Here is a 23842-nt window from a genome sequence, read left to right on the forward strand (position 1 = left end):
GCTGTCGGACTGAGTGAACGGTGTACACCAATGACGGAAGTCTGCGGTACCTCGCTTCTGAGAGCAAACACGCCAGAGGCACTTAACACATCGGGAGAGGTGCGTACATAGTGCCGCCAATGTCAAACGAGGCCTCGCTGTTCTGCAGGAGCAGCTTCCCCTTCGACCTGGTGCGCCTCTCCCCCTCAGTTTTGACTGCTCTTTGGAGGTGTGGAGAGGATGCCAAACAGAGCCCTGAGCTCTTACCCACTGCAGGCGTCTTCACAGAAGTTCTCGATCCTGTGAGGTCTAATGAGGACGCAGACTCAGGAAGTCAAACCAGACATGCCCAGGGTTAGACAGCAAGTGGCAGTGTCGGGATTCGAACCGAGGTCTAGTCTTCTGCATGGTGCCAAGCTGCTTCTCAAGAAGTGAACAGACATCCTTTCTTTCTGCGTGTCTGGGGTTTCCTCCTCTCTAATTAGTCTTAATGAGGTTTTTCCCCCGGTGTCTCGTGATTCCCACGGAAGCAGTCACAACTTCACATCTGTAGCCTCCAGCAGCCTGGCGTGGTACGGTGACCTTAGGAGGCCTTGCTGAGTGCTAGCTGGGTTCAAATTGAACAACTTTCTCTTTCCTGGGGCCCTCACATATATTACCTCATTTGATCATCACCACTGCCCCTGCAGGTGCAGAGGCAGCAGGCACAGGGCAAGGCAGCTGGCAACGAAGGCCAGCAGGGCAAGCCTCGCACAAGAGAGTCCATTGCATGAGGCAGAATTCACTTGGGCTGGGGGCAGCTCATGCAAGTGGAAGATGTCAGTCCAGACAAGGATGTTCTGCAGATGGTCATTTGCTCAGCAAACATTTGTGGCTCCGTGGGCAAAATGTGCTCTCAGGTAACCCAGTAAATGCACAAAGATTCTGCCCATGGAGTTAAGCATGTGTGGCTCCTGCCCTCAATCACGGGAGGTGGGGCTGAAAGTACCCACTGGCCAGAAGGCAGCCTGGCTGGTCCCTGTTCCCTGGGAACTGGCAGGGGCTGAGGTGGGCATGAGCTGACAGCTCTCAGCCAACCTCTGTGGGTGGGGATGAGAGTCTAGATGGGATCGTTCTTACAGAGAGAGAGCCCATCTGTAAGACATGGCAATCGATGGCTCCCCTGTCCACTGCAGGCCCAAGCTACTCAGAGGTCCCTCTCCCCACTTCACCCTGCCTCTTCCGCCTGGGTGATCTGTGCCGAGCCCCCAACTCTGCTTCTGGGTGCTTAGAAGTACTGTCTTCTCAGGCCCACAGCTCGGGTCTAGGGGCCAAACTCACAGGACCAGGCTCAGTGCCAGGGGTTTCAGACCCGGAGAACATGTCACAGTCCCTTTGTGCAGCATGTCAGGATAGTGCCTGCCCCTGTCACCTGAGTGTAGGCCAACCCCCCCCCCCCATCAGTGTTACAATCTGTTCAGGGGAGAGGACTGGGCTTGCCCCCCGCCCCCCTGGGGCCTCCTCACCCTCAGTCATCAGCTTGGTCCCCACAGGGGACCTCGTCGTCACACGAGGACCCTCCTTAGTGGCTGCTAACTCAGGAGTCCTGCCTCCTGGACCTCTGCCCCTTTGTCCCCAGGAATGTCCCTTTGGCTCTTGGCTCAGTTTGGGGGGGATCCTGGTTCCCAGACAAAATCTGGTTCATGGCTGTCTTCCCCTCCATGGTTTTTTTGTGGAGAGGGCCCCACAAAGGTTTGGGATGGAGGTTTTGGGGCTGCGAGGGCCAAAGTCACCCCAGGGGGGCAGAGCCGGAGACCAACTGTGTTCCAGCTCACATACAGCGCCCCCCCCCCACCGTGTCCTGGTTCAGCCTGTGCATTTGGAGGACCACTGAATTGGAAACGGCAGGCTGCCCGCCAGCCCCGTCCTCCCGCCAGGGACACATCTGGTCCCCGCCTCTCACCCTCCCAGAGGGACGCAGTCAGGCAGGGAGATGGAGGGGAGCGGGGAGCAGAGCAGATCTGGGAAAGCAATTAAAAAGCGGGTCTCAGGGCGAGAGGCTGAGAGGTGGGGGGAGGCTGGAGCGGGGCCCAGGCTGGTGGGGGAAGAAGGGGGGAAAGAAAGAGCCCGGGCTTATCAACCCCAGCGAAGCGGCCTGGCACACAGGTCTGTGAAGGTGACTACGTGCTGAGATGGGACAGGGAAGAGGAAGGGGGAGGAAACTGGGGGTTCAGCCAGGTACCCTTTTGCAACCATAGAAGTTTGGTGCTTTTAACCAGCAGAGGCTGGCTGGCCTGGCACAGGCTGGGGCAGAAGGAGCCTACCCTGGCCTGTGGCAGCTGTCCTCCAGCTGGAATGAGACAACCCCTGCCCCCAAGGAGCATCCTGCTGACAGTGACCCCTGGGCTCTCTTGTCAGGGAGTTCCATTCGAGCAGAAACAGTGGCCCCTGTCCTGTGGGCGCCTTAGTCTGAAGGAGCAAACAGACCCTATCCTTAGGGTGATCCCAGTCTGATGAAACAGGTCCCAGCACTGGGAAGCCCCATCCACGGGAGGGGACGAGGCCCCTCTCTTTAGGAAGCGTTGGACAAGGTATCGGAGAGATGGACCCACGGCTGAGGGAGATGATACACCCAGAGGGAGTTGGGGCCTCTAGTCTGGGGCTGGGGAAGGGCAGGCAGGGGTGGGGGAGTCAGCGAGGCGAGAAAGCAGCTGGAAACAGCCTCTATCCTGAGTTCCTCCGGGGCAGTTGGAGATGACTTACCTGTGTCTGCTCGCAAGGCCTGAGCCACAAACAACCGGTGATCTAGGGGCAAATGGTGTGGTCTCCCACCTTCTCCTCCCTGGCTGCTGCCCCCTGTGTCCGGTCCACAGTGCCAGGTAACTGCCTACAGGACATGTGGCCTACACCGCCACCCCCAGGGGGCCCAGCGCCCACTCGGGGCCCACCCCATCACCAATGCACTTGCCAAGTCGGAGACAGGGAAAGCACCAGTGAGGTGGGTGCTCCCATTAAATGGGAGCTACGATTCGTCAAGTACCTGCTGCCTCTGGCTTCCACTGACTTTATCCTCATAGCTACCTTGTAAGTATCGCTAGCCCCCATTTTATAAATGTGGAAATGGAGACTCAAGAGAAGGTTCCTGAAGTCAGCCAAGATCATACAGCTATTGAGTGGCCACAGCCTCGCTCTTTCCCCCAGAGGGCATTGCTGTGTGGTCAGAGGCAACCTCAGAAAATAAAGGGGTGATGCCTCAGGGTGATACCAATTTGGGTTTGGGCAACCCTGCCTACACCTGAGTCGGATGTTCTTCCTGCCTCTAAATGGCTGTGGCCCCGCCACGGTGGACAGAGCCCGGGCAGATGAGCACTGCCATCTAGTGGCCAGAGCGGCCTGGCTCCTTTCCTCAGGGACGAGTCTGGACGGACAGACTGAGGGGCACACGAGGAGTCGACCAGGGAGAGCCTTGTTCTCTTCATCCCATGCCTGCTGTCCACCAGGCTGTGCCAGGCCTGGGGAGAGGGGTGGGGGCTCAGGCAGAGCCAGTGGGCAGCAGTCTAATGGCAAACCAGGCCCTTGAATTGGAGGCTGGCAAACCTGGAAAATGCTAGGCACCTCATGGGTGGGCAAGGCCAAGTGTGGCGTTGGTCTGTCCTGAGAGGCACTTGCACCTGTTAGCAGATGGGCATCCTGGCAGATTCTGACGCAGGGGAGGGGGCACACGGGGTAGGGGGTCATCTTATCTCTACCTCAACTTGAAGTGGGCCACAGCTTGGCGGTAGGCCCTGTGGAGGGTCACCCAGGCATCCTCTCCCCGGCCCACAGCTTCCTGCTGTCTAGTGAAGAAGTGGGCCTCGGGGTTGGCCTGAGGCTCCAGACGCTGAGGCCCACTGGTCACAGTAGCAGGAGGGGAAGCACCTTGTGGATGGGGCCTGAGCCAGGCCAGGGGATGCAGGTAGCAGAGGAGGCTGAGAACACTGCCCAGGGCAGACATGCATCATAGTGTAACCTAGAACACACACAAACACACACACGCACACACAGGAAAACATACTTGTTAACAGTAGGGCTTAGTAAAATCTGCGTATAGGGAACAACCATGTAGCTGTTAAAATGAGGATATAAACAATATTTATTGATATAGAAAGATGTTCACAACATATTGTTGAGTAAAAAGAAGCAAATTACAAAATAATTTGTGCACCATGAGCTCACTTGTGAAAACATGAATTTATATGTGTGGGGGAAATCTCCAGGCAGCCAAATTAGGGCTAATTCAATTTCTTGTATGTGTGTATCTGTGTTTTCTGCTTTTTCTACGAGGAATGTACAACACAAATGCCGTAAGTTGGGCACACAACCATGACCAAGCCCATCTTTCGTGCTGGTTCTCTGTGTGGGCGTCCTTAGGGAAGGCCTGAGTGCGGGGATGGGGCTGAAGACTGAGCAAGAGGCTGGGGTCTGTGACAGGGGACCAGGGAGGCGACTGAAGGGAGTGAAGGCAGAGCCTCCACCTGCTGCTGCTGAAACGGGCCCGTGTCTCTCTCTCTCTCTCTCTCTCTCTCTCTCTCTCACACACACACACACACACACACACAGGTACAAGTCACTGGACGTCACTGACTGACAAGCACTTTCTGCTCTTGTTGGGTCTGTTGCCCCCCAGGGCTGCTTGGCGCCTCAACCAGACTTAACTTGAACAAGAATCAGAGACGACGCATGGTGACTTGCCTGGAAGCTGGAAAGGCAGTCACTGCTGACCATGGAGAGGAGAGCTGGGACAGAGTTTTGTCCTCAGTCTTGCTCTTCTTTTAATGAGCTTTGTCCTTCCCCAGCTACCCCACCTACAACAGGACCAAAAGTCACTGAGCACCCCCGTCTTCAGGATTGCCTCCCCATGAAATAAATGGCTTAGGCTCTGGAGTCCAAAGCGGCGAAGACTTAGAGACTCTTATCTCCTCTCTCTGTGCTGGGACTTACAGGGGAAACCCCATAATGTGCCCAGATGAAGAGCACTTCTCCAGCTCGGGGTAAGGGCATGGAGCTGCCTGGGAGAGCCTGAGGAGAAGGGGAGTGGCCAGCCTTGTCTGCAGGCTGGAGACAGGGCAGTGCTGGGCTGGCCGCCCCCAGGGCCTTCCCCTGGTGCCCACTGAATGACTCACCTTGGCACAGACACAGTGGCCAGGGTTGGGCGCCGAGCCTGCTCCCTGCCGCACTCCAGCCCCGTCAGATGCTTTCTGAGAAGCTCTTTGAGCTGGGGCGGGGGGCGGGGCTTGGGCTGTACCCCTCCTAACAGCCTGACAACCCGGAATAAAAATAGCACAGCCCCCTGGGGGCCACCCTCACTGCGTGGCGCCCTCACCGGCAGCGGAGAACAAGGCTCCATTCAGCGAGTGCCGGGAAAAGGGATCAGAGGCCCAGGCATGGGCAGGGGGCAGAGTAGGGGTGGGGGAGAGGAAGGCTGTCCCCTTCCCAGAAGTCATAGACACAGATGGCTGGGCGTCCTGGTTGGGGCGCTGACCCTTCGGGGCTAGAGTAAAAGCAGTGGATGGCTTTGAAGTCTCAAGGAGCAACAGGGTGCAGGCCCCAGGTTTCCAGTTTGGAAGCAAGGTTCATGGGTTCCCAAACCCACCCATCCCCAGAGGGCTTTCTCGTCTTCTCGACCTAATTTGCGGGAACTCAAAGGAGATAAATCTTCAGTGTGAGAATGAGGTGAGGGGTGGCCAGGGAAACAGGGTATTGCAGAAGCAAAGTTGGGAGAAGGGACAGCCAGCTCATTCATAACTGCTTTGTGGAGCTGTCAAGCCCTGGGCTCTGGGAGGGGTGCAGGGAGGCTGGGCACGGAAGGATGAGCCCAGTGTGACTGAGGCAGGGCCTGAGAGTGATCCAGGGACGGGGCCAAAGAGTGCGGGGCCTGCCTGCTCTCACCCTAGCGACTTCCTTCGGTCATCTCCTCATTGCTAAAGGCCTCGATCCACCCGGCAGACAAAGGGCTAGAGTCCATTCCAGCCTGCAGCCCCAGAACACTGGGGACGAGGAGAAGGCAGGAATACGGGATGTTGTACTCAGAGGGAAGGACTCCAGCAATCTACTGGGAACTGGGCCTCGGCAGGAAACTACAACGTAGGCTGTTCCTTAAGGCTCGGGAAGAGTTGTGTTCTTTGTCAAATGCCCAGCACCTGTCAGGACAAGGGCTGACTGATGGGAGGCCTAGGTTATGGGACCTAACAGTTAGAAGGCAGGTCACAGGTCACCTGGCCCAGCCCTTTCTTTCTTTCTTTCTTTAATAATTATTATTTTTTTAACAATTTTTTATTTATTTATCTTTAGAAAGGAAGGGAAGGAGAGAAGGAGGGAAATATCAATGTATGGTTGCCTCTCGTGAGTCCCCTGCTGGGAACTGGCCTGCAACCCAGGCATGTGCCCTGACTGGGAGTTGAACCAGCAAACTTTGACTTTGTCCCATGATTCCCAACCAAATGAGCCACACCAGTCAGGGCTCCAGCCCTTTCTGGACCCACCTTCCTAGAGAGAGATTCTCCTGGGCCTCAGCCCCAGCATCCGGCCCGGGCACTGCCCACCAGTGCCTCCGTCTGCGGCCAGACTGGCGCTGGCACGGGAGGAGGCCCTGTCTCTGGAGCACAATGAGCTCAGTGGGGTGAGAGGCGCTCTCCCCGTGGCTGGGCTGCAGCCCAGTCCCACCCCCTCAGGCTATGCCAGGGGGTGTTAACAGGGACACTCCGGACAGTGCCTGGCCAGCCCACTCCTCCATAAAACCCTCACATCCCAAGAGTGTGCAGAGCCCAGCCAGGATGGAGAGGAAAAGGGTCACTTCTGCTACCCGCCGCTCCTATGTTTCCTCCTTCGAGACAGTGGCAGGGGACCTGACTCCAGGCCGCCGCCTGGGCCTGGGTCCCGGCTTCCGCCTCTCCCTGGCTCGAATGCCACCCCCACTCCCAGCCAGGGTGGACTTCTCCCTCGCTGGGGCACTCAATGCTGGCTTCAAGGAGACTCGGGCCAGTGAGCGGGCAGAGATGATGGAGCTCAACGACCGCTTCGCCAGCTACATCGAGAAGGTGCGCTTCCTGGAGCAGCAGAACAAGGCACTGGCCGCGGAGCTGAACCAGCTGCGGGCCAAGGAGCCCACCAAGCTGGCTGACGTGTACCAGGCTGAGCTGCGTGAGCTGCGGCTGCGGCTTGATCACCTCACTGCCAGCAGCACGAGGCTCGAGGTCGAGAGGGACAATCTGGCACAGGACCTGGGCACCCTGAGGCAGAAGTAAGGGCCTGGGAGAGGGGCCTCATGAGCAGAGTGGACTGAGCCCCCAAGAGAAAGTGCCAGAAGGCCTACAGGGAATTGCGCTGGGGGGACCCTGCCTCCCTGCTCACTGGTTTCCACCCCTCCGGGAAGGGAGGGCTGTCCCTGACCCCCAAATGCTGGGAGGGGCTGGGAGAAGGCCCAGAGTCTCAGGAATCTGTTTCAAAGACCTTCTGCCAGGAAGAAAGGGTACTTACTCTCTGCACGTCCCCACTGGGAAAGTCTGGGCCAAAGCAGCCAGGGACCCCAGTGGAGAGGGTCTGTGTGTTTTATTCACTGTGGGGCCCTGTGACTGTGGGTGGGGAGCTCACCTACTCTGAGCCTAGGTCTGTGTAGTGGAGGAATTGGAAGGGGAGTTCAGTGCACACTGGGAGGACTGGGGAGTGGGGGGAAGAGCAGGACATCCTGGTTTCAGAGCGCAGGTGACTGTCAATCACCAGTTTATGCTCCCAGTCAAGGCTCATCAGCTTGCACAGCTGCGAAGCAGAGATCTCAATAAAACCCATTTCCAAAGGCCAGAGGAAACCCCAGGGGCATGGTGCTTCGCTGAGCCAGCTGGGCACGCGCCCTCAAGTGCAGGAGGGCGCGTGTGTAGCAGTGGATGCATGCTGGCGGAAGCACCTGTGTGGGCAGGCGGCTACAGCGACCCTGATAAGGCAGCTTAGTAATGAGTAAAGGCCCCTGCTGGCCAAGTCTCTCCTCCTGCCCCTCTGTTAGTTAGTCCCCGGGGCCGGGTGGGAGGAGTCTCTCCGGCAGCCACCTCCAGGGAGACTGGGCCAGGGCTCCAAGAGTCCTGAGAAGAGCGCAGGCACAGGAATGTGTCCTCCTTCCCCAGGCTCCAGGAGGAAACCAACCTGAGGCTGGAGGCCGAGAACAACCTAGCCGCCTATCGACAGGTCAGGGGGATGGAGGGATGGGGTGTAGGAGGGGGGAAAGGTTGATGGCAGCCCACCCCAACACAGCCCCCAAGACCAGCCCTCCCAAGAGATGTGCTGCTCCCCAAGCCCTAGAGGGGGGACCAGAAAAGGCTAGGGAGAGGAGGAGTCTGGTGTCAGAGTGAACCCTCGCCTCCTTCCTGCTCTAGGAGGCAGATGATGCCACCCTGGCCCGGCTGGATCTGGAGAGGAAGATCGAGTCTCTGGAGGAGGAAATCCGGTTCTTGAGGAAGATCCATGAGGAGGTAAAGCCGGGACAGAGGGCAGAGAGGCCACACAGAGACTGGACCAGAGAGGGAGAGGCCGAAAACTGAGAGAGAAACTGAGTGGGACGGAGGCAGAGAGGCTTAACTTAACGAGAGCCACCAAACCTCGTTGCCTCCTTTCTCCTCGAGACCGTCCTGTGAGACGGGAAACCTTTCAGTATCACTGCTGAAAGATGACACTGAGGTTATCAACCTTTCACAGAGGCTGCTGAAGCCTGGAGAGGTTAAAGAACTTGCCAAAGTCACACTGTTAGTCTCTCTGACCCCATCCATTCTGCCATCTATCTCCATTGAACTGAGAACCGTTCATAACAAAGATCCCATGAGCTCTGACCTCAGATCATGGATTCAGCACATATGAACCCACGGAACCTGGGAACCCGTGGGCACACCCCCACACAGGGACTCAGACATTCCCTCGTAAGGACAGGGGCACACTTTCAGTGTCCGGCACATCCAAGGTGGGGAGGACGCCACGAGGACCCCAAACTCCTCACTGCCTCCCCCAGCCAGGGCCAAGCACTTCCACCAGCTAGGACAGTCTCACTTCCCTTAGCCAGCGTGCGCGTCCAACAGCCAGGCAGAAGAGGGCATGATGTTCCGGGCAACCCCCAACTGCAGCCATGGCTCTGAGCCCTGCTGTCCCTTTTTGCACCCTGGTCAGGAGGTGCGGGAGCTCCAGGAGCAGCTGGCCCGGCAGCAGGTCCACGTGGAGCTGGATGTGGCCAAGCCGGACCTCACGGCGGCCCTGCGAGAGATCCGCACCCAGTATGAGGCAGTGGCATCCAGCAACATGCACGAGGCAGAGGAGTGGTACCGGTCCAAGGTAGCCCTGTGGGCCAGCCTACCTCCTCCAGGCAGCCCTCCTGGGGTGGGACAAGAGAATCAGGAAAGGAGTGGGAAGGAAGCTGGGAGAGGATCCTCTCTGGGTGGCTGACACCCACGAGAGATGTGAGGTGACTTGCCCAGGGAAACACAGACAATATTACTTCCAATAAGAACTTATTGCTATTACTACTACTACTACTACTACTACTACTATTACTAGACAGCACTGTTGTGTGCCAGGCCTTGTCCTCTGCATAAATTTTCTTACTATGAAGTAGGCACTGTTCTTTGATAGATATGAGAACTGAAGTCCAGAGAGGTTAACTAATTTGCTCAAAGTCACACAGCTTCTCAGAGGTGGAGCTACATTTCCAACCCTAGCCATGTCACTGGGTAGCCTGCTTCTGGCTGCCTCCCCCATCCGTGTTCTGGGCTATTGGGAATCTATTGCATGCCAGGCACTGCCCAGGCAACAGATACATGTCTGACCAGGAAGATGTGATGGGCACCCAGATATGGTATCTGAAGATGCAGCCGTGGCTTCTGTGTCCTCTATCCATGGGTCACTGTTGCTGGGAAAAATCCCACCCAGGGCCACTGTCCCAGGTGACCTGGACCCCAACCCTGGTGTCCTGCCCATCCCCCTGACTTCCCAGAGGCCACCTCTTCCCACACAGCTCCCCACGCACCGCTGCACCCGCCCCTCAGCATAGGGCCCTCTCCCCGTTTATTAATAGTTTGCGGACCTGACAGACGCCGCTGCGCGCAACTCGGAGCTGCTCCGCCAGGCCAAGCACGAGGCCAATGACTACCGCCGCCAGCTGCAGGCTTTGACCTGCGACCTGGAGTCCTTGCGCGGCACGGTGAGCTTGAGCAGAGCCCGAGGTGGGTAGACGGGGCTGCGAGCTGGGGATGGCCAGTGGGAGACGGGACAGGCCATCATCACAGGGAATGCTGGAGGTGCAGTGCCCAGGGCGACCCCAGGCCTGGGGGCGGGGCCTCGAAGCATCCTTGAGTAGGTCCGTCCCAGGGCATGAAGATGCCTCCAGGGACAGACTCGCTCCGCCCTACAGAATGAGTCCCTGGAGAGGCAGATGCGAGAGCAGGAGGAGCGCCATGCGCGGGAGGCAGCGAGTTATCAGGAGGCTCTGGCCCGGCTGGAGGAGGAGGGGCAGACCCTCAAGGACCAGATGGCCCATCACCTGCAAGAGTACCAGGACCTGCTCAACATTAAGCTGGCGCTGGACATCGAGATCGCCACCTATAGGAAGCTGCTGGAGGGCGAGGAGAACCGGTGAGCCCTGACGGCAGCTCTAGAAAATCCGCCCTGCTGCTTCCCGCTAGCGTCGTCGCTTTGTTCCCTTAAGGGACTTATGCAGCCTGTGTCCAGTCCCCAGCTATCCCAGGGCCCAGCACAGGGCTCGCCTAACACACGGGAAGGTATTCAATGGATGTTTGATGAATGAATGAATGAACGAACGAATGGATTCAATTCAACCAATGCTGATTAGGTCCCAGGGCAAGGACTTGGGTCACCTCCCCTAACCTGAAAGCCTCATCCCCCGCCATCCCAACAAAATTGGACTTCTTTTCCCCAGACCTCTCTTTTCCACCTCCTTAGAACTTTCTTTGCCACTCTCCCCTCCCCTTGGCCGTCTTCCAAGCCCAGACTTCCCATCAGATGAACGTGTTCGCGGGTAAGGCCCAAGCCCCTTGTGTGCGCTTGGAGCTCCGGCTTGTTGGCTGCTGAGGAAAGTTAGGGAACGTGCTCCTTACAATAACTGTGTGCCGGGACCTGGCCTGGGATGTCCTTGGGCAGCTGGTCACCCCTTCCCTCTGCTGTTTTTCAGCATCACTATTCCTGTGCAGACCTTCTCCAACCTGCAGATCCGAGGTCAGTAGAGCTGGGCCGTGTGCCCAGGGTACTGGGTCACTGCCCCTCCCCCAGGCCTGGGGGCTGCTGCTCTGGCCAGGGGCGGAGAACCTGGACCAAAAGGGTCTGGGGGTCTCCTTGAGGGCTTTCCTAATTCGTAGCAGAGCTCCTTTCCAGACTACACCATTTCAGGGCATTTCAGGTGGGGCTCGCAGCGACCCCTGCCCTGCCCTGCTCTGCGGCCCTCTTCTATCCCTGTACCCCATTCTGCCACAGAATTGGGTGAGGATCTTGACCTGTCCACAGATCCCTGAGCAAGCTCTGCTCCTCTGAGTGTTTTATGTTTTGTTTTGTTTTTTAACTGCTTGTCACTACAGGGGGCAAAAGCACCAAAGAAGGGGAAGGTCACAAGGTCACAAGACATCTCAAAAGCCTCACAGTACACGTCATACCAATTCAGGCTCACCAGATTGTAAACGGAGCCCCACCGGCTCGCGGTTAGCTGCCTGCCTCTCAGACACGGTGCTTTTCTCCACTTGGCAGGGAGGGACCCCCCTACCCAAGTCCATGTTCCCCATCCTCTCGGGCTCTGTCCTCCGGGTTCCCCTGACAGGCCAGCCTGTGTCTTCTCCCTAGCAACCTCAGGGCCCAGCCCGGGAGCTGGCACAGGGGTGGTTGTGGGTTCAACAAGCAGAGCTGGCCAGTGTTCGGGGTGTTACGTCCTCGGACGCGATGCTGTGGGACCCCGGGGAAATGGCAGCCTCTGCCTCGCCTCTTCCCCATCACTGAGCAGACCCTTAAGGTCCTGCTGTGCCCAGTGGCCAGGCTCTCTGCTTGCTCTGTCTGTCCCCGAGGCTCCGAGGCTCCGAGGCTCCGCTTGATGCTGATTCAGCCCAGAGGATTATGTCCCCCTGGCCTGCTGTTCTCACAGTGAATAAACTTTTCGTTCCCTGCTCTTAATTTTAAATATTAGTGAGGTTGACATGTTATAGTTTTCTCTCCGAGCGGGGGATAAACTAAATTACTTCTTACTCGTATGTGGCCCTCAGATGGTTATCAGCTCTGGGGGAAAAATTCTTCTGACCTAGAAATTCAGGAATACTAGATGTGTGTGTCCTGGGGCTTAGTTCAGCCTCAGACGGGTTAACCAGAGGGGCCAGAGGTAATGCTGCCAAGTCCCAGACAGTAAAGGGTCACTAAGGCCCAGAGAAGTGACAGGGGGAAGTAGAAAAGGGGAAGGTGGACAGGAAAGGGGCCCACATGTATTGAGCCAATCACTTCACATACATTATTTCGGTTAACTGACTCCTCACTCCCACCTAGAGAAGTAGGTCCCAGCATCCCCATTTTGCAGATGAGGAAACTGAGGCTGAGAGAGGTAAATTGACTTGCCTGCAGTCGTGTGGCTGGTGAGTGGCTGAGCTGGGACTCGAATTCTGGCCTGCCTGATTTCAAAGCTCAGGGGCTCCTTCCTCGGCATGGTTCTACATTGTCAGAAAGCTGGGCTCCAGGCAAGGGCTTGCAGAAGGACCGAAATGCAGCCAGGCTAGGAGAGCAACAGCGCAGTGGACAGAATGCCAGGTCATGCTCAACCCAGTAGGGGACTTGGGGTTGCCAGCCCCTTTGAAGGAGCTGAGGCCTTCCCTGCCTGGTCGAGTGGGCTTTCCTACTCATGATCTGGGTGTGATGGGGAGCCGAGGGTGGTAGAGGATTCCTGAGGATGCCTGGTGGCCCCAGAGCCCACAGAAGGCCTCCTCTCCTCACACCCGCAGAAACTAGCCTGGACACCAAGTCCATGTCCGAGGGCCACCTCAAAAGGAACATCGTGGTGAAGACTGTGGAGATGCGAGATGGAGAGGTGAGGAGAGGAGACCCGAGATTCTGGCTCCTTCAGGCTCTGGCTGCCCCCAGGAATTCTTGAGGCCAGGCTCTGGGGTAAAACCTGAACTGGCACAGAGAAGGTTCTCAATAGCTTCCTGGGGAGGCTCTGGAAGAGGGGAAGGAACCTGCCTGTAAGTCCCTCAGCCCCTCCATCGACAGTTTAAGGGGAGCCCGGATGCCCAGGCCACTGGATGGGGTCCTGACTTGGGCTTTCTCCCTTTCTTGACTTAGGTAACCCAGTGCCAGGCCTGGGGGGCGGGGGTAGGGGAAATGTAAAGTTACAGGTTTCCACTCCCAACTCTCCACTCCCAGCTTGGTCATGGGAACCTGCCAGAGGAATGGGAAAGACGCATTCAGCATAACCCATTCCCCATCACATCGGCCACAGTACTGGCTAACTTTCCCCAGGCAGCTGACCGCGTGCCAGGCACGGGGCTAGGTGATCTACAGGGGTGGTCCCTTTCCCCCTCTGACTGCTGCAGGAGGGAGTTCTGGTTACTTTCTTTGAAGACAGAGACCCAGGGAGGCTGGGGACTTGCCCAAGGTCACATGGCCTGGCCACGGTGGACCCAGGGTCTGTGTGAGCTCCTAACTGTGGCACCATGCAACTTCTCTGCCCCTTGCAGGTCATTAAGGAGTCCAAGCAGGAACACAAGGATGTGATGTGAGGCGGGAACCACTTGGTGGCCCCTGCCCCAAAGTGGGAGGAGCCTTCAGTAGGAGACAGGATACTTGCTCCTCCTCTGATAGCTAGCTTCCCCAGACCTGAGCCCCGCCCCCTCACCGCAGCCGCTCCCCTCCCCTCTAGGCTCTCTGCCAGCTTTTGCCCTAGGATCCATCAGCACTAGGCCTGACAGGCGGCACCCAGCCCACTCACTCCCAGCAACTCCACCTAACGGGGCACTCACCCCACAGGGGCAGCCAGGAGGGGCACAGCCAGAGCTCGAGCTTGAATTAGGAGGGAAGAGAGAAGTTGGGGAGGGCCTGGAGACCTAATAAATCACCCTCCGTATCCTAATCCCAGTTGCCATGGCAACTGTTGCCAGTGCTGGAGGTCTCTGGGCTATCTGGGAAGTGGGTCTTTGAGTTTCCTCAGGCTGCTGGAAGAAAACCACTCTGAGACAGGAAGGGGAAGTCCCCGCAGGCGAGGCAGCCCTGGCCAGAGGCTCATCTTAATCTAGAGGGACCCTGGCCAGTGTGAGAGTAGGCTGGGGTATCCTGCCACCTGGAGTCCGAAGCAGACAGAATTCCTGCCCTGCCCAGATTCCGGAGGGGCCTCCTAAATGATGACTTAAAGTGTCTCAGCCCCACTGAGCTGCCATATGGGCAGGTGGGAGCTTGATTCTCAGCACTTAGGGGATCTCAGTGGAAGTGAAGAGGGAAGAGGTGCTGGGAAGGAGCAGGGGGTGCTGCCTGGCCCCTCGGTGTCAGCACAGAGAGGTCAAACTTCCCCCATGTGGCTAGGGGGCAGGACAGCAGGTAGAGACGGTGGAGGCGGCAGTGGGATGATGCCAGACATCGGAGCTGGGGCTGTGGGTGACCAGTCACACTTGGCCTCTGGATCATGGGAATCAAGGAGGTGACTCATCCTCTAGAAGATACTGAAACAGGAGAGAAAGGGGCTGCTATCCGCAGGGGTAGGGCACACTTTGTCCCAGCTCTGCCCCTTCCTTGCTGCACAACCCCTGCCCCCCCAAGCCCCAGCTGCTGCCGCCTCCCACCCCCAGCAAAGCCTGCGGGGGGAAGCCGGCCTCACAGCTCTGCCTCCCCGCACCCCGCAGTGGCCTGATGCTTTTCCCTAAGCCAAGGGCCCTGTGTCCCCTCCTGCTCAAGTGCGAAGTGTACCCCAGCATTTTAGGTAGCACTCTATTCTATGATTCTGGAGACTGAGGCATGAGCAGAGTGAAGCCTGAGTTTGTGTTCCTACAGCCTGGTGGGGGGTGGGCGACACCTCCACCCAGAGCGCCTGCTCTGCTTTGCACGGGAGGACTGTGGGGGGCACGGGATTATCTGTGCCCAGAAATGGGACTGGGAGGCCTCACTCCAGGGTCCCCCTCTTTCGTCTAAGGCCGAAGGGAGGGAGAAGTGGGAGCCCCTCCCTCTTTCCAAGGCTTGGGGCCCTTTCTCTGACACCCCCTGCCACCCACTGACGCTAACCCTCGGGGCCCCACTGCTGCCTGTAGTTACTGAGGTAAATAAAACCGCCTGCTGTGTCTCCCCAGCATGGACTCTGATCTGTTCAGGAGAAGCTGGGGCTGGGGAGGGGGCAGCAAGTTGCCTTGGACGAGACCCAACTTGTCTCCCGTGGCTGATCCTCTTCAGAGCTCACCCCACGCACCCCCAGCCCCGCCACAGCAGCAGCCACACGACAAATCCACCTCCCAAACCCAACCTTGCTCCACCGTAACGGCCCTGGGGCCCCCATTCTACCCTGACCTTTGCCCCATGCCCCTCTTCTCCCCCCCAGTCCCCAGCCTGAGTACAGTTTCTCAGGAAATCCCTGAATTTGACCTCCACTTTACTCACCCATTTCCCCTATTCTAGTCTACCTTTCCTCCCAAACCTGCCATTTCTACCAGCCAGTCCAAGGGCAAGACTGGGAGGAAGGCAGAGAGAACGTGTATGAGCGCCCCCCACTCTTTTTCTTCCTCCCCCCCGCCACCCCCAATTCAACCAGCACCTATTTGGCAATCCTCAAAGATGAGAAAATAAAGCACCTCAAACATGGTTTTATACTGAATAGGCCATTTGATACATATTAGGCTCCCTTCTTCCTTCTGTGATCTGCTGAAGTCGGAAGGCGTGCACCTTGGCTACTTCCATCCCTGCCCCGGTCCCCATCTCCCACCACCTCAGGCTTCCCCACTTCCCCAGTCAGGTCCCAGATGTGCCCAAGAAAATGGGGAGTAGGTTGTAACTAACAAATGTGTCCCTACCCATTTGCCCCGGGTCCCAGCCCAGGGTGCCTACCCAGAGGCATCTGGAATCATTTAAAAAACACACTTGAGCGCACGGGTCTTCAGAGATGGGGGAGAGCCTAGGGAGAGAAGCTGGGATAACAGCGAAATAAGTAGCAGCAGCAACGACAAAGGTGAATGGTGATGAAGACTGCTGTGAGGAGCAGGTACCCTATTAGGGTGAGCTCCAGGGCGGAGCGGACCTCAGGGTCTGAGAATGAGACCTTGTAGCGCCCTCCCGAGGTCACGCCCAGTCGGAACCCGGCGATCCGCACGCCCTGCCGCCAGCAGTAGTAGGTGCCCCTGTCGTCCAGCTGGGTGAAGCGGATGTGGAGGTGATTGCCATGGTCGATGAACACCCTCATGGACCTGTTGACACCCTTCAAGTACTGTGTGCGATAGAAGCCCTGCTGGTCCTTGTCCCAGGCCACAGCATGCTCTGGCCGGGCTCCCGGGCAGGAGATAATGAGTCCGTGGCCCAGCCTTTGCTGGTGGTATTGAATGGGCACCGGGGGCACCCAGGGCCGTCTGCCCACTTTGGACACGTAGTTGAGAATGGCCATCACGCCCCTACGGACCGTCGTCACATTCTGGCAGGGCTCCATGCAGCTCTGAACCAGCAGCTCGGGTGTGTGGTCCTTGGCCAGGGCCTGAAGCTTCCTGGGCACGGCCCGTGAACCGCAGGATACCACGTCTGGCAGAGTCTTGAGGAAACGTGGGGAGAGGTCTGGGCTCTGCAGGTAGCAGAGGCCAATGCGCCACTGCTCCCCACGCACCCCGCAGCGGTCACAGGGGGTCCACTCCCAGAATGTGGTGAAGACACGGAGGCCTCCACGGTACTCGTCCGAAAAGGGCTCCTGGCCCAGGTCCTTGAAGGTGGCCACCATTCCCTCACCGCTCTGGATGTCCACATCGTAGGCATAGAAGTAGTCCCCCTTGCGCGTGCCACAAAAATACAAGCCCGAGTCCTTGGGCTGGGCCCGGAAAACCAAAAGGCTGAACATGCGAATGCTGAAGCGGGCCAGCAGGTCACTGCCCACCCGCACGTGGGCTGCCTCTGTCAGCACGTGCCCGTCGAAGTCCGTCAGGATGGTGGTGTGGCTGCTGCCCAGGTGCTTCTGATAGTACCAGACCACGGCAGGCACCTCCTCGGGCTTACAGTGGCAGGGCAGCTCGAAGCTCATGTCGGCCAGGTAGGCCGCGTTGTCGAACATCAGGAAAGCAGGGCAGGGGGTCCTCTGGAAAATGTTCTCCTTCTCCACGATTTCAAAGGCCTGGAGGCTCCCCCACACCCCCAGGAGCACAGCAGCACGGGCCAGGCTCATGCCAGAAGCAGGGAAGGGCCAGAAGGGCCAGAAGGGCCAAGGCAAAACCAAGACACTAAAAGCCCAAGGAACTTCTAGAAATCACCGCCGAGAGAGGCATCTTTATGAGGAAAGGATTAAGCCAAGAAAAGAAAGAAAAGAAAAGAAGCAACAATTTGCAGGGACAAGAGCCAAAGGCAGGGCAACTTACTCCCAGTGGACATAAAAGATGCCCTTCTAAGGTGACAGATGTGATCTCCAGGAAAAGCCATTCTAGAACCTGGCCCTCTCTCCCCCTTCTAGAACACTGGCACTCACCCAAGAATGGATCAGGAGAAACTGGAATTAGAAGCAAGGGCCCAGGGGCTGGACAGGGAAATCCTGCCTCCGGGCTCCCGGCCTTGCCCTGCCTGCCTAGTGGAGAGGTCTTCCTACTGGTTAGCCAGGGGTTGAAGGAAGCCCACCGCCTTCCCCATCTGGCCATTGGAAGAAGCCTAGGAGTCTGGTCAGACCTACAGCGGTAGCTTGGGGCTTTCCCAGCCCCAGCCCGCCCAGGACCTCAGTCCCCAGGGAAAATATTGCCCCTCAAATAAGGTAATATTTGACCCTTTTAAGTGTCCATTCATTGGTTTTATGTTGTAAATATTCTTGTTAAAAGCTATGGAGATCAGTATTTGTTTACCATGGAGGCAGGATGATTTTGCTTTTTCCCTTTTGGGGGAGACTGTCACTAGAGTAGCCAGCATTTGGTTGGGCACGTGCCCATCTCTGAGGGTGATGATGAGCCACAGGCTTGGCAGATCCTAAGGGTGGGAAGCACAGCTCTTTCGACTTCCTGGGCCTTTGGCCATCCTATGGATCTACACCGTTCAGAATATCGAGCCACTGAGGGGTAGAGAAGAGGGGAACATTCAGTTCCAGCTTTTGTTCTGAAGATTCTACGTTGAAAAGGGAAGTGAGTGTGGGTTTCTCATTAGAGTCCTGCTGAGCCCTCAGGACCACCAACACAAGCCTCCAGTGACCACTGGGGGGCTCTAAAGATAATTGGTCCTAAAAGTCCACTTGGTACAACTCTAGCAGCTCTTGTAAGAGCTTCTCCTCCTCCTGGAGCCCACCAGGCTGCCCCTCCAGACCCTGCTCCCCCTGGCCGAGACCCTCCTTCACAGGTGTGGGGGTGCCCATGGCCTGCAACTTCTGAAACAAGCCTTTGCAGCTTGATCTCTCGGTGTGGCTCATCAGGCTCAGGTTCAGGGCGAAGCGCCCGGTGCTGGCCAAGCTGCGTAGGATCCCCAGCACCACCAGCCGGTCAGCCGGCCTCACGTGATCAGCCAGTGCCACCAGCAGCTCCCCTAGAAGTCCAAACCCCACGTCCGTCTGGAAGAGCTGGCCCAGCTTGGGACCTCCAAGCTGCAGCAGGGCCTGATAGCGCTCCGGCCCACTGCGCAAGTATCGCCGCCAGTCCCGGTAGAACTCTGCTGAGGTCTCCAGCTGCAGTGGTGTTTTCTCCTAGACCACAAAAGAGGAAAGAGGAATTCAGAGCTCTTCCAGCTGCTCTGTGACCGCGAGAGTAAGGGGAGCCTGTGGGATTTCATCTTGGCTCAGCTGCTACTGCTCTCTGAGCACTGGGAAGGCTCTGGTCCATGTGGGTCTCATTTGCAGGTGAGAGAGGATCCTAAAGAACGCAGGCCATGATTTTTAATTGTACCAGGTTTTTCCTACTGATGAATGTGAGAGAAAGTCAGGGTTTACTCTAAGCAGGGCAGAAGGGGTGACTGAAATCTCGGGAAGAGGGAAAGAACTTAAGGTGAGCGTTAAGGATCCGTCAGGCTGGGTCTCCCTCCCAGCACCGGCACAGGGCCATTCTCTGGCCATTGTACCAGAGAACCCGGAGCAACCCAACTCTATCTGTGAATGCAAGTCAAAGGGCTGGCAGCCAGGGACCTGCCTCGCACAGCTTCCTGTTTGTTCTGTGCTACTGAACTCACCCTCACCATCTAATGTTGCTTTTCTTTCTGGGACGGAGGCAGAAACCTGCCTCTGTTGACTTAACGTGAGGAATAAGGAAATGGTATGTGTTGTAAGGAAACAGGACTGGCGGTTTAGGGGGGTGTCCTGCTGGGCCTCACCTACCCGGGCGATGGCCGTGGTTTCATCCTGGGAGGACGTTCCCTGAGTAGCGTGACAGTTCCAGGGCATGGTCCTCTCTCCTCCTACCTTGTCTTTCCGCTCTAGTGGCTTCAGATGTGAGGCCAGGACAATACCCCTGTGGGCAAAGGACAGGGATTAAGGGATGGACCTAATGCTGTCTGCAGCCACGGGGTAGCTGGATTTTGCATGATACAGGCCGAACCCGTTGGCAGGTCAGTGTGACAATAATAAAAATAATAACAGCAGCAACAATAGCTGACAGCTTTTAAGCACGCCCCATGCCCCAGACATTGTGTTCAGAAGACTTCCATGTAATAACTCATTCAATGGCTACTCTCTCTTACAGATGAGGAACAGAGGCTCAGAGAGATTCAGTGACTTGCACTAGATCACACAGGTCGTGGAGGGCAGGACCGGGACTGAGCCCAGAATTGTCTGACTCTAAAGCACGGGCTCTTATCCACCACATTCCCCCATAATAGGAGGGCCTGAGAAAAATGACATGAAGCCCACCTGAACTCCTCATAGGAAGCCACCCTCTGCTCCACTGCCCGTAACTTGGCAGCGTTTTCCCGCTGGTACTTCTCATCAGCAGCAAGTGCAGCCTGCAGCTCTTTCTCCAGAGCCTTGAAGTCAATGATGTCATTCCTCTCCATGACCTGTGCCTGGAAAGGTGAAGGGAATGCACACAAGTGGAAGGTCAATCACAGAGGAAGGAGAGTGCGCCTAGATTCTTTGCTAGCCCACAAAATGACCCAAAACACTCTGGATAACTTGTCACTCGTCTTGGGTGGGTGGGTGGGGCAGTTTACAAAAATCCTACACAGTGAGGATTCGCTTAAGATTCGTTGTCACTGAAAATAAAAGAGTCCTGACTCTGAGCATGGAGCCATGTCTTCATTTTTTTTCTCTTTCTCTAGGAATATTTTAACATCAGTGCTTTAGAGGAGGAAGCATTTGGATGTCAGGATTCAGTCCTGTCACTTTTCCGCAGAGCGAGCTATGCTCGGGCGACCTCTTTAGTTCTGCAGCCTCCGTGTATCTGACGCTGAGGGAGGGACCTGTTCTACAGGGAGATCATCTATCTATACGGGCTCCAGTCTTGGCTCTCTGGCTTTTACTCGCTGTGAGACCCCTTGGAACCTCAGCCTGCTGTGCAGTGAGCTAGATGTTGCGGCGGAGTCATCACCAACAGCCCCCTACCGCCGGTCAGCAGGGTGCCTGCAAGCAAGCCTATAGTCCTCCCCCCGCCACCCCGACGTGCTGTGCGTAAGCTGAACACCGAGAAGGGGGCTGGACCGACCAGGAATTGAACTCAGGTGTTCTGGTTTCTATCCTGTTCTGAGTAAACATAACTAACCCTCTTGCTCCCCGACCGTCGGTCGCCCCAAAAGCCCTGCCCCTGGTTCCCTTGCTTTCTTCCGAGATTGCCAGATAACTCGGGTACACAACCGCTCCTCGTAGACCACGGCCAGCGGCTTTGGTTGCCTAGCAACTACTCCAACACCCTGCCCACGTGATCGGCTCGAAGGCCCCTTTGCAGTGTGGTCCCGAGGCGCCTGATCAGACTCGATCCTCTTTAGGCCTCACTCTTTCGGGAGCAGCCTGCGCCTCGGTTGGGGGCCCACAACTCCACCTTGCTGGTGCTTGTGTCCGCGGTCGCCATTGCTCCGAGCTGGTCCTCCGGCAAAGGGCTGTCCTCCGCGGCAGAACGCGACTGCAGCGTCTCCGGGGTCCTTCCGGACACCAGGCGCAGGCGGTGCGGCTGCGTGGGGCGGAAGGCGGTCTCCGTCGGCCTACCTGGAGCTTTCGGCAGAGCAGGAGCGAGGTGAGCTGAGCTGACGCGGGTCAACGGCATGGGAAAGTTGCTCCGGTGGGATGGGCAATTAAGTAACGTCAGATCTGGGAAAGGCTTTATATACTGTTTGCTTTTTCACTTTACACGTGGGTAAATTGAGATGTGGAGCGGGAAAGGGAACGAAAGACCCGCCCCCCACCCCCCAACACACATTCTAGGATTCCGAGATTCCTTCATTGCTGTCCATCCATAAAATTCTTTCCTTGGGCTGAGGTTTTTCTTTCGCTGTTCTGCTAAGCTTCCTCAATCCTTATTCTGCATTCCTTTGAGAGCCCGCATTATAGCGGGAAGTTGCAGTGAGGTACGGTACCAAAAGGGCGACAGTGGGCGAGTCAGCGATCTTCTCTGTTCCTTGTTGGAGTCATTCATTCATTCAATAAATACTTATCGAGGCCCTGTATTGTGCCAGACACTGTTCTAAGTGGGGGGAAATAAAGTCCTTGTTTAAATTGCAGTTGGGGAGATGACAGTAAACACATTGATCGATGTGTTTAGCTAATGGTAAATGTTAGTGACAGTGAAACAGTGAACGTGGGGTTGGAGAGTGTGGGGGGCGCTTTTTTAGAGTGACAAGTGAAGGTTTCTCAGAAAAGGTGACATTTCTATAGAGACCTGGGTGAAATGAAAGAACAAGGTATAAATAATCCAAAAGAAGAGCATGTTAGAGGAGAATAGCGAGTACAATGGCCCTGAAGCAGAAATTACCTTGGTTTGTCCTATGAACAGCCTTATATAAAAATGTCTGCAATCACTTCATAGATCTTGGGAGAGTGAAATGAGCATAGATGTGATAGCTCTTTGGAAGTGAAAAGGATCTCTATGGGTGTCGAAAGTTACACCACCCTGGCTGGTGTGGCTCAGTTGGCTGGAGTGTTGTCTCGCAGACTAAAGAGGGTCACAGATTCGAGTCCCAGTCAGGGCACATACCCAGGTTGCAGGTTTGCTCCCTGTGTCGGGTGTGTATGAGAAGGCAGCCAATTGCACCCAATTGGTGTGTCTGTCTCATTAGTTACTAGTCCGTGGAGCTCATAATTCTGTCTTTTTTTTAAAATAGTGTATGGCTTTTTTAAAAATTTTTATTTCTTTATCTTTAGAGGGGAAGGGAAGGAGAGAGGGAGAGAAATACCAATGTATGGCTGCCTCTCGTGCGTCCCCTGCCGGGAACCGGGAACTGGCCTGCAACTCAGGCATGTGCCCTGACTGGGAATCGAACAGCCATCGTCTGGTTCTCAGGCCTGCGCTCAATCCACTGAGCTACACCAGCCAGGGCTCATAATTCTGTCTTTTATTTACAATCAGCGCTCAACAGGTTGCGTTGAGGGAGGCAGAAGGACTAACCTAGGGCAAGAAACAATAGTCTCTCAAAATTAAACATTCCATTTACTTAATATTTAACAGTGCTATTGATGCACATGGCACACAGGGTCCCGGGGGTCAAGAGTGGCCAAAAAATAATGGTAGCTAACATTTATTGAGCCTGGGACTGTCTTATTTAATGCTCATAATCTTTCATGCAGTGCAAATTGTTTGCTCCATTTTCCAGTTGAGGAAACTGGTTTAGAGAGGAGAAGTGACTTACCTGAAGTTGCACAGTTATGAAGTGATGAAGTTAGGATTCACATCCGAGTCTCCCAGCTCCAGAGCCCAGGCCCTTAACCCACGCTCTGTGGTGTTGTTTATCGCTTGTAAGCTGTAGAGCTGTTGGTGGTGGTGATTAGTACAGTTAACTGTCCTGCTGCACAGTCGCATGCTGATAAAGGTGCAGAAGGTTGTAGCAGCACAGGGGAATGGGAAACTGAGGATCCAGGAAAGCTTGAAAGAGATGGCATTTGAACTGTACTTCAAGTAGAATTTCAGTAATTGAAGTAGAGAAGACCCACAAAATACGTACTAATTGCAAAGAGAACACAGGTAACTTTACAGTAGAAATCCTGGCAGACACCAGTGTAATCAAGTGATTAAGGTAACATCTCCACCGAGGGGACAAATTAAAATCACGTACTGCCCTCGCCAGTGTGGCTCCGTTGGAGCATCATCCCATAACCAAAGGGTTGCAGGTTCAATTCGTGGTCAGGGTGCATACGAGCGTACGGAAGGCAACCGTATGCTCGTATGGTTGTCCTATTGGCGTTTCTCTCTTATATCGATGTTTCTCTTTCTCCCTTTCTCTCTCTCTCAAAAAATAAAATCATGCACCACCTGATCGGAGATGCACTAGAAAGAACATAGCATCACACCCTGGCTGGTATAGGTCAGTGGATTGAGCGTGGGCCTGTGAACCAAAGGATCACAGTTTGATTCCCAGTCTGGGCACATGCCTGGGTTGTAGGGCAGTTCCCAGCAAGGGATGCACAAGAGGCAACTATATACATTTCTCTCCCTAACCCTTCCCCTCTAAAGATAAATAAATAAAATCTTCAAAAAAATGCATCACCTTAACCTAATTATGAGGAAACATTAGACACACCTAAATTAAGGGACATTTTACAAATGCGCTCGCTGGCCTGTAATCTTCA

The 23842-nt window shown here is 55.9% G+C and overlaps 4 protein-coding genes across 5 annotated transcripts in view; 2 read left to right on the forward strand and 2 right to left on the reverse strand.

The window, feature by feature from the left end:
- Positions 1–6714: 6714 nt before the first annotated feature.
- On the forward strand, positions 6715–15274 carry GFAP (glial fibrillary acidic protein). Of its 2 annotated transcripts, XM_037067372.1 has the most exons (10): positions 6715–7237; positions 8112–8172; positions 8361–8456; positions 9142–9303; positions 10043–10168; positions 10379–10599; positions 11156–11199; positions 11556–11675; positions 12951–13036; positions 13686–15274. In XM_037067372.1, exons 1-10 carry the CDS (start codon positions 6771–6773, stop codon positions 13725–13727), a joined length of 1425 nt encoding a protein of 474 aa, XP_036923267.1. In that variant the 5' UTR covers positions 6715–6770; the 3' UTR covers positions 13728–15274. The 2 variants fall into 2 exon arrangements, with proteins under 2 accessions (XP_036923267.1, XP_036923273.1); XM_037067378.1 differs by lacking the exon at positions 11556–11675 and having other exon boundaries at positions 6732–7237.
- Positions 15275–15762: 488 nt separating this feature from the next.
- Positions 15763–17947, reverse strand: FAM187A (family with sequence similarity 187 member A). The gene has a single exon (XM_037067391.1). It carries the CDS (start codon positions 17339–17341, stop codon positions 16097–16099), a length of 1245 nt encoding a protein of 414 aa, XP_036923286.1. The 5' UTR covers positions 17342–17947; the 3' UTR covers positions 15763–16096.
- Positions 17948–18036: 89 nt separating this feature from the next.
- On the reverse strand, positions 18037–20940 carry DNAAF19 (dynein axonemal assembly factor 19). The gene is made up of 4 exons (XM_037067402.1): positions 20829–20940; positions 19982–20133; positions 19451–19583; positions 18037–18826 (listed from the first exon to the last, which is right to left on the reverse strand). Exons 2-4 carry the CDS (start codon positions 20122–20124, stop codon positions 18371–18373), a joined length of 732 nt encoding a protein of 243 aa, XP_036923297.1. The 5' UTR covers positions 20125–20133; positions 20829–20940; the 3' UTR covers positions 18037–18370.
- Positions 20941–21070: 130 nt separating this feature from the next.
- The window catches only part of EFTUD2 (elongation factor Tu GTP binding domain containing 2), a 34978-nt gene continuing 32206 nt past the window's right edge, over positions 21071–23842 (forward strand). The window contains exon 1 of the mRNA XM_037067417.1: positions 21071–21296. The gene's annotated coding sequence lies outside the window, so the exon portion shown is untranslated. The remainder of the gene's footprint in view (positions 21297–23842) is intronic.

The sequence above is a fragment of the Sturnira hondurensis genome, unplaced genomic scaffold (assembly GCF_014824575.4).
Source record: "Sturnira hondurensis isolate 20B ecotype Veracruz unplaced genomic scaffold, ASM1482457v3 Scaffold0001221, whole genome shotgun sequence".
Taxonomy (NCBI): Eukaryota; Metazoa; Chordata; class Mammalia; order Chiroptera; family Phyllostomidae; genus Sturnira; species Sturnira hondurensis.